This window comes from Portunus trituberculatus, chromosome 18 (assembly GCF_017591435.1).
Source record: "Portunus trituberculatus isolate SZX2019 chromosome 18, ASM1759143v1, whole genome shotgun sequence".
NCBI lineage: Eukaryota > Metazoa > Arthropoda > Malacostraca > Decapoda > Portunidae > Portunus > Portunus trituberculatus.
The window spans coordinates 9,199,550-9,209,549 of NC_059272.1; the positions used below are offsets into that span (position 1 = coordinate 9,199,550).

General features: G+C 44.9%; 1 protein-coding gene and 1 non-coding gene across 5 annotated transcripts in view; both read right to left on the bottom strand.

Moving 5' to 3' along the window:
- Positions 1 to 351: 351 nt before the first annotated feature.
- LOC123505533 overlaps positions 352 to 10,000 on the bottom strand; it is a 68,889-nt gene continuing 59,240 nt past the window's right edge. For 3 of the 4 annotated variants that reach the window (XM_045256950.1, XM_045256949.1, XM_045256948.1), the window contains 9 exons: positions 9,177 to 9,385; positions 7,708 to 8,234; positions 6,597 to 7,278; positions 5,589 to 5,750; positions 4,889 to 5,184; positions 4,433 to 4,595; positions 3,547 to 3,723; positions 2,605 to 2,766; positions 352 to 2,329 (listed from right to left, as the gene is read on the bottom strand). In XM_045256950.1, coding sequence (XP_045112885.1) covers positions 2,150 to 2,329; positions 2,605 to 2,766; positions 3,547 to 3,723; positions 4,433 to 4,595; positions 4,889 to 5,184; positions 5,589 to 5,750; positions 6,597 to 7,278; positions 7,708 to 8,234; positions 9,177 to 9,385 — 2,558 coding nt within the window. In that variant the 3' untranslated portion in view covers positions 352 to 2,149. The other variant, XM_045256952.1, reaches the window with a different exon arrangement.
- Positions 2,865 to 2,966, bottom strand: LOC123505923. The gene has a single exon (XR_006675320.1). It is a non-coding gene; the product is annotated as a U6 spliceosomal RNA (small nuclear RNA).

The window sequence follows — 10,000 nt, forward strand, 5'->3', positions numbered from 1 at the left end:
CCTTTCACGTGTAGCCCCTGTTCACCTAGCAGTGAGTAGGTACGGGATGTAAATCGAGGAGTTGTGACCTTGTTGTCCCGGTGTGTGGTGTGTGCCTGGTCTCAGGCCTATCCGAAGATCGTAAATAATGAGCTCTGAGCTCGTTCCGTAGGGTAATGTCTGGCTGTCTCGTCAGAGACTGCAGCAGATCAAACAGTGACACACACACACACACACACACACATACAGAGTACATGAAAATATATCTCAAGTCTATCAGTCTTTTGTCTCGTCTCTATATCAGTCAAAAACTAATAGAATATCCTTACCTTGAAGCAGCCCAGCGTGGCGTGAGAGAAAAGACGAAACTCCTGGCGTTCACTTTTTATTGCCGCAACGCGTACAAAATATTTCTTTCACATAAATAAATAACACACTGGCCTCTTGTCCCCTCTTAGTGCTCGTATCATCCCTTCTTGACACAGCCAACGTTCATCTCCCGTACTGTCAATACTTCCTATAAACCATAACCTCCTCTTCCTCTCTCCATCCTGCTTTACATCACACCTTTTCCACGAGCGCTCCGTCACGCCAGGTTCATATCATCGGAGGCTCATCAACACAGGCTCACACACGCAAGAAATTGCAACTATATACCGTACACCACTAAAACACACTCAAGCTTCCCCAATCCTCAGCCTCACTGACTCGCACTGCTCCTTCCCATAATGCACTTGAATTCGAGTTCATAGAAAACGGGAGGCCGTGCTCTAACCGGGACTTGAGTCATCGTGAATTACCTGCAGTCACATAAGGCATATCTGGAACTGTTCAAATTAAGGTACAGTTTTCACCTCGCCGGTACATGTGCGAGGAAACAAGGGATCATAGGCAACATAATCAGTACCACACTTCCAGCGTCTCCTTGTTATTAATAATTATTGATGTAAGGAAACCTTCCTGCCTCGACCACTGATTCGAAACGCTTCACCAGATCGCTTCTTCTCTCCAATGATGCCACATGTGTACTTTTGATACTATTCATTCCGAAAAAAAAATCTTGTTATTTGTTATTGTGATCTTGTGGCTACGTCTCGGACGAGTCTTGTCAAGGTAGGCAGGTGACAATCAGACGGGAGTGAGCGACATTACGGAGAGTGTCCATACATGAGGCTAGAGACGCGGAGATTGTTTACCGAAGCAAGACCACAAGTGGCCCACGGCTTGTATATGAAAAATGTAGGTTTTGATTACAATAATGTGTTCTCTTTGCCTGTACATTTGTTCCTTCACTTACTATGCCTTTCTTGCTTCTGCTGCAAATATATGTAAAAAGAAATAACAACAAAACGACAATCTGGCAATTCAAGGCTCTGCCACACTTCCTCCTTGTGCCACACTATCGAGGCCTCCTAGGTTACTTTACAGAAAGGTCACATGGTATCACAATATGAATTGTAGTTTTCAAGGTAAGCGCAAGCTCACCTTTCGCAAGTAATGCCCACCACAAACTCTGAAAAAACACTCATAAGTAAAAGATGAATAAATAAAACATAAAATCTTACACAAACAAAGCACATTTACATCATGATGTCATTCACACATTTCTAAAATACTTATCGACAAAGGCGTCTTCACTGTCAGGACAACCGTCAGCTTCATAACAGCGTCACACACACACACACACACACACACACACACTCGATCTATACTTCCTTTACAATATTGCGTACCAATAAATATACAGAAACCAGTGGAGCACGTGTCCTTCGCCGCCTGTAGACAAGTACCTTAGCAGAGCTGAGTCCACTTGGCAAGGTCTGCCCCACTGAGTTGCCGCGGCACGACGTGAGTAGCGCCACATCCCCGCCTGGGGATGTGGCCACTGCTGTCACAACGCTCACTTTTGCTCCTTCACAGTGACTCAACGAGACGAGACTTACACAAAAGCTGTCAGCGTCTTGTTTCATCTGAATACACTAAGTTATCTAAACCTAGATAATTATACAATACGCAAAAATTATTCTTTAGTCAATCACATGTTTTCCACAGCACTGCGCTCACGTACACGCGCTCGTGTGTGTGTGTGTGTGTGTGTGTGTGTGTGTGTGTGTGATTCAGTCTCCATCAACTTGTGACGATTCATGGTAGCAAATTGACGCGGGTGTCCTCACGCCCGCGCCCTCGTGTTGTTCCCCACCTCAGTCCCTAGCTGTTCCTTGTAGTGCTGGTTGTACAGCTGCTTGGCGCGCTTCTGGTCCTTGCAGTAACAGTATTTCCTCAGCGTGTCATCTTGGATGCAGGCGCTGGTGCTGCCGTACTTGTTGATCCGCGACGCGTTCCCCAGCATCTGTGTGAGGCATTGCCGGGTGAGTCAGGAAGATAGAGATGGAAACACAGACAGATAAAAAAAATTGTAAATGGAAAAGGATCAGACTTACAAATGACTATTAAGGAAACTAGATACGTTCTTAACTTCATCCTTCACCTCTCATGTACTCAATGATGTTCCTCTCACTATTCTCAATCCTCGCCACATTCCTCTTTTCCTCTCCTCACGATCCCTACCCTCTACCAACACCACTCACCACCAACCACTGCCACAGCCTCCCTACAACCCCTCACCTGGAAGGAGTCGTCATGGTTGGTGTGACGCATGGACACCTCCACTATCACGTTCCCGGGGAGGAGGGCTGCCTGCAACAGGTAGGTCCTCACCTCACTCTTTTCCTCCTTGGGCTTCAGCTCTTTATTGGGGATCGACACGCGCGCCGACATCACCTTGATCTGTTCAACGAAACATAAGTCACCACCACCATCATACTTTTTTTTTTTGTTATTATCATCTATCTATTTATTATTATTTATTTATCTATTACTATTTTTTTCATGCAGAATATTTCACTTTTTTTTTTGTCCTCCTTGCGCAAGGACGATGCCAATCTTCTCTGCATCATTCAAGTTTAGCTGGTCGTTAACTTACGACCTATGAGACTAACGACTGTTTGACTCTACAATCACAACTATGACTATAACATTAATGAACAGAAAATGGTGATAAAATATGACAAATCAGATAATAAAGATATAAAAAATGATGAGCCAATAAAATTAGATAATGAGCAAAGATTATTGCAATGTAACTATCGAGCAATATACTTCCGGTAATCTAACATGGCCGACTTACGACCACATCGAGCTACAACCGGTTTGTCATAACCAAACGCGGTCTTGAGTCAACAACCACCTCCATATATATATGTGTGTGTGTGTATATATATATATATATATATATATATATATATATATATATATATATATATATATATATATATATATATATATATATGTGTGTGTGTGTGTGTGTGTGTGTGTGTGTGTGTGTGTGTGTATCATTTTATATGTATAAGTGTGTGGTCCTAGGTCATCATCGTCTATTCGAATATTTCTACTAACACAACTTTTTTACACTTTAAAGACAAATCCATCACGCAACACCATGAATTCTACCTACACTTCCTTCCCCCCAGCACCAATTCCTCACCTACCCTTCCTCTCTTGACTCACCTTCGTAAACTGCTCACACTGAGAGTACGGCAGGAGCTGATCGTTGATCATGTCCAGGAAGCGGTCGGCGGCTGGCACCAGGTACGGGTCCTCTTCCGTCAGTTCATGGGTGTCCTGACAGGAGCAGAAGTGCGTGGGGATGTTGGCCTCCACACACGACCTGTTCCAAGGTATGTTCTGCCGGAAAGGTGTTGGAGGGAAAAGAGTCGTGAGAGAAGAACTGTAGGAGGAAGAGATTGGCCGAAAAGAATATGGAGGGAGATGAATTTGATGATATAGGTATGTTTTGAGGAGAAACTAAAGGAAGAGGTTTGTAGAGAAAGAATGTAGGAGGAAGAGTTTGGTAGTAGAAAAAGATTGTAGACAATAATGGTGATAGAAGTGAAACTGGTGATCATGATTATGCTGAATTCAACCTTACTCATCTTTAGTCCAGTTAGAGAGACAATGGAGATGAATGCGCACAGGATGAGAGGCACAGCAACTTGGAGGAAAAGAGAATGCAATGAAAGTACATTTCAAAAGGGGAGGGGAAATTCATTCATAAACTAAGTGGATTAGATGTAAAAGAAAGCATACACAAAAAGACGAATCGAAAATAAGAAATCACAATTAAAGAAAGATGAGAGAGGAACAGCAGAATAGCTAAAACAAAAAATGAAAGACTGATATTGTAAGTAAAGCTGTACAGTCAAAATAAATTATAGCAATTAATGAAAGGATAGAAGCAGCAGGAAGAAAATATTAAAAGATGATCGCCCACCCTCGAAAAAAAAACCTCAAAGCTGAATTGCAGATGAAGGAATATAAGTGAAAAAATATATATAATAACGATAACTTCGTAACTCCTTCTTAAGTTGACTTAGTATAACCTAACTTGGCATACCCTGAAGAGACTGGTCCCTCGCTTGGTCCTGGAAGGTGTAGAGGTCACGTAGGCGGGGTCAGCGAAGCGGCCATATGCAAGGTCCAATAAGGTTTCATAGACGTCAAAATTTGAGGTGAGGCGATGTGTGTTGCTAGCAAGGTGTTCGTATGCTTGGTGGTATCTGAGGCGAGGAGGAGGTGGTGTGAGGCTGGTGGTGTGGTTTGGTGAGGGCACTGGTGGTGGTGTAGTGTTTTGGTGATTTACTGTAACTATATGTCATTTTTCCCTTTTGTGTTTTTCCCCTCCCTTCACCCATTCACTCACCCATTCCATAACTATCCCCCATTACTCATTCAATATTCCTCATCCAGTATCCCTCACTCCATCACTCACTCTTAACCCACACGCTTTTCCTTCACTCTCCATTCACTCAGACTTTCTGCAGTCATTCCCACCCGTTCGTGCTCATCTTACTTCTTCCTGAACCATGGAGGGAGGTACAAGACCACGTAGGGAAGCCGCTCCTCCAGCATGCCAATGTAGGTGGATCGGATGCCGCCCCAGCGCATGCCGTGATCGCTGATAAAGAAGAGCGCCGTGTTGTTTAATGCGCCAATCTTCTCCATCTGTTGTAGGTATTGAAAGTAATGATCGTCGGTGAGTTCCAGCAGATTAAGGTGGTCGTGTGTCAGGCTCGAAGACCAGAAGAAACCGAAGAAAGGCGTGCTGTGGAAGGTACGCGCGAACTCAAGAGCGTAATCCTGCACCACCTGGGAGAAAGTGCGAGGGGATGTGAGTTAGGGAGCAGCGCTGGTAGAAGCACGTTTGAGTTATTGTTTCAACGGTAGAAGAATAAAAAAAGATTAGCATATTGTGTTAGTAGTTGCAATAAAGCCACTGCATTAATACAAATCATCTCTGACTACTGCCATCACCAACCCCTCCTAGTTTTTTTTTTTTTTTCCTCCTAACACTTTTTTTCTTCCTGCCACCTTCCCCTGCCAGTTCCATATCCCACCCTCCTTTCCCAGTTTCTTCCTCACGCCATCCTCCTCTCCCAGTTTCCTCTCCCCATCTTCCCCTTCTTGTTTTTTCTGCCACTCTACATTCTCAGTTTCCTCCTGCCGCCGTATACCCTTTCTTTCCCCTCCCGGCACCCTCCCTTTTGCCTCACTTTGATGCTCAGCACGTTGCCCTGGCAGAAATGGCCTCTGCTGTTTCCAGGGCCACCAATCTCCTTCTCCGACGCCATCATAAAGGGGCGACCATAGAAGTCGGTGGGTTTTTCAATGAAGCCGCGCCGAAGGTAATGGAAGCTGCCCATCCAAGGGGAGTCCTGTGGGGGAAGAGAAGGAGAGAATGAAGTGATTACGTTCATTCGCCGCGCCAACGAGGCCACCTGACGCCGAGGAAGGATGGAGAGGAAGAGAATGTTTGCGGAAGTTTGGGTGAAGTGGACAAGATTTAATGTAGTCTGTGTAAAAGTAATGTTTTATTGTTGTCCAGTAATAGAGTGTGCCACTCGCCCCCTGAAGGAACGGCACTCTCCGCCACTTATCTCCGTGTATGTGAAGGAATGATAACAGCAACTACTACTACAACTATTACTACTACTACTTCTACTACTACTACTGCTACTACTACTACTGCTACTACTACTACTGCTACTACTACTACTACTACTACTACTACTACTACTACTACTACTCGTGCTACTACTACAACTACTACTACTACTACTACTACTACTACTACTACTACTACTACTACTACTACTACTAATAATAATAATAATAATAATAATAATAATAATAATAATAATAATAATAATAATAATAATAATAATAATAATAATAATAATAATAATAATAATAATAATAACAAAAATAATGATAACAACAATAATGATGATAATGTGGGAAAGTGGGGAAGAGACTCACGGGCTGTGTATGAGTGCATTACTTCCTGACTAGTTTCGGCTTACAGCTTCAGAGGAAATAATCATTTTCCTTTGAAGAAGCTGTAAGGCGGAACTAGTCGGGAAGTAAAGTACTCAATGGTCCTCCATAACCCGTGTATCCCTTCCCCACTTTCCCACAAATTATCATAATATTTTCATGATAATAATTATAATAATCGGCTGAACTACTCGTACTACAAGAGTGTTGCTGGCGTCTCTCACCTCCATGTATGCAGTGACGTATTTACTCTTCTTGAAGTCCTTCCATACCCAGTGACAGTCGTCGTAGTGTTTGCTCTTGGTCACACAGGTGGCCTGGTCAACTTCTTTTATAGTCATGCCACCCAGTATGGGCATGAGGTTGGGGAAGGTGTTGTCACCCACCTTGTTGTATCCCTTAAGGTCGACTGCGCCGAGCTCCTTGGTCAGGTACTCATAGGTCTTAGAGAGATGACGCAGCATGTTGAGGCGGGACGCTGAGTCTGTTCCCATGATGATGACATTCAGCTTCTCAGAATCCTTTACTCGATGTAACATGACCGGGGGCTTGGTGCTGGCTGGAACTTCATTGGATGTTGGCTTAGGAGTAGAAGAATTGCCGGCAGACTGTACCGTTTTCGGGGCAGGCTGTAACTCTGTGGTCTTATTGGTTTTGATATTTCCTTGCGGTGACGGGCCTTCACTGGCGACCTGGGCTACTAGCGGCTCTGAGGATGGGGAAGGGACCTGGACGTTTAGATTCATAGAGAGGATTACTCGCGATGCGGACAGAAAATTTTTCTTGTGGAAGAAGTAATGGACGTTTTTGTACACGACGACTGTGCCAATGCGACACTCCACCAGCGCCGCCTCTTCCCCAATCTCCATCTCTGTGTCGTTGATTGCCTTGCATGTGTTGTTGTACCTGCAAGAGGGAGAATCAGCAGGTAAAGCGAGAGCGTAACTTAGATATGGCTTAAATTAGTATCTGCTACTCTTGTCACTGTTACTGCTGCTCGTGTTACTATTTGTGCTACTATACTGAAAGACTACGACTACTACTACTACTATTACTACTACTACTAGTACTGCTACTACTACTACTACTACTACTACTACTACTACTACTACTACTACTACTACTACTACTACTACTACTACTACTACTGCTGCTGCTGCTGCTGCTGCTACCACTACTACTATTACTACTACTATCATAAATATTATACTGCTATGTCTATTACTTTCGCTAGTACCACCACCCTATACAGCAATTACCAATATTACTATATAAACCAATACTATTGCCATCATCACTCCTACTGCTACCTCTGCCTCACACCCCCTTACTTGCCTCCAGCGATTGTCAGCATTGCCGCCAGCGTTCTTCCTCTTCTGCTGCACCCTGTAGATTTCCTTGTAGCAGCACTTCACATCCTCTGGGGTGATCTTGACCTCTGCACTCTTTTTAGTATTCTTAGGCGGCGCGGACGGTGGTGGTGATGGTGGTGGTGGTGGTGGTGGTGAAGGCGATGGATCCTGGCTTTTAGATGGAGTGCTTGCAAGCGAAGTAGTGGCAGTGGTGGTGGTGGTGGTGATAAGTGTGGCTGCTGTGGTGGGCGAGGTAGTTCGTGGTTTCAGGATTGTTGTTTTAGAGGCTTTTGTACCCGCAGGCATAACTGTCGCATCAGTGTTGGTTTTTGGTCTAGTAGTGGTTGTGGGCTTGGGCTTTGCGGAGGGTGCAGTCTTCGTCTTCTCGGTGGTTAGTTTGGTCTTGTAGATTCTCTCGAGGGCAGTGAAATGCAAGCGCAGAATGTCCCGGTGGAGATAAAGTGTGGAGCCGCGAGCAGACGTGAAGGCTGGGGGCTTGCCGCATATTATCTGACGAGGAACAATTGAGTGATGAAGAGCGCACGTACAGAAGAGTGGAAGAGATGAGTGGTGAGACACGCTCCTTCAGAAAACTGATCAAAAAATGAATAAATAAGAAATAAGAAATAAAAAATATACATAAACACAAACACACACACACACACACACAGAGAGAGAGAGAGAGAGAGGGATGGGAATAGGAATGGGGATGGGGAGGGAGCTACAAATACAAGTAATTCTATTGTGTTATGGTAAAAGAACACTTGTAATTCATAAAGTTGTAGCTAATTAGTTTTGTTCTCTTTGTTGCAAACATCTGCATACGTTACCAGACATGAACTTATGCAAAAAGAAAAGTATGATGAAAAACGAAGAGGAGGAATCATAAAAGAAGAAAAACGTATAGCGTAAAGAATGAAAGAAAATGAAACGCAAAGAAAAACAAAACTGAAAAGAAAGAAAAATACTGCTTCGCATTCAAGATAAGGTGACCGCACATTAATATTTCCTGACTAAAATTTCCTGGAAAGAAGAGTAATATTTTTACCGGCAGGAAGAGAGAGAGAGAGAGAGAGAGAGAGAGAGAGAGAGAGAGAGAGATTATTGATTAAAGGGAGACTTAGCATGAAAGCGACTAAAGGAGGGTTATGCAGAGAGAGAGAGAGAGAGAGAGAGAGAGAGAGAGAGAGAGAGAGAGAGAGAGAGAGAGAGAGAGAGTGTGTGTGTGTGTGTGTGTGTGTGTGTGTGTGTGTGTGTGTGTGTGTGTGTGCAAGCATGCGTACATCACCACACAAGGAAGCGAGTAGGAGAAAGAGAAGGGAAAAAATCTAGTGCTGTTATCCCCTTAGAAACTTGAGAGAAAATGAGAATTAACCACCAAAGAAAACTCGCGTTATCAAGGGAGGACGACGAAAGATTCCAACACTCCTTGCTTATCAGTCATTCACTCACCGGCTTGGGTTTGGAGACGAAGCGCTTGACAGTGTAGTGCATGGGGTCCAGGTCAGGGATGGAGCAGCTCGGGGAGTGCACCAGGAACCCCTTGGTGACGCCGGTGGACTGGTGGAAGGTCCCGGGTGAGGCTTGGGGTGACGAGGGTGATAGTGGCACTGAGGTGTTGGAAGGCATCAAGAAGTCGTTGTACTCCGGCAGACTGTGAACTGTAACACGGGGCTGAGGTCACAAGGACACGGACACACACACACACACACACACACACACACACACACACACGCCCGGTAGCTCAGTGGTTAGAGCGCTGGCTTCACAAGCCAGAGGACCGGGGTTCGATTCCCCGGCCGGCTGGAGATATTTGGGTGTGTCTCCTTTCACGTGTAGCCCCTGTTCACCTAGCAGTAAGTAGGTACGGGATGTAAATCGAGGAGTTGTGACCTTGTTGTCCTGGTGTGTGGTGTGTGTCTGGTCTCAGGCCTATCCGAAGATCGGAAATAATGAGCTCTGAGCTCGTTCCGTAGGGTAACGTCTGGCTGTCTCGTCAGAGACTGCAGCAGATCAAACAGTGAAACACACACACACACACACACACACTACGCGGTACACCGCGTAGTGTAGTGGTTAGCACGCTCGACTCACACTCGAGAGGGTCCGGGTTCGAGTCCCGGAGGCGGCGAGGCAATTGGGCAAGCCTCTTAATGTGTAGCCCCTGTTCACCTAGCAGTAAATAGGTACGGGATGTAACTCGAGGGGTTGTGGCCTCGCTTTCCCGGTGTGTGGAGTGTGTTGTGGTCTCAATCCTACCCGAAGATCGGTCTATG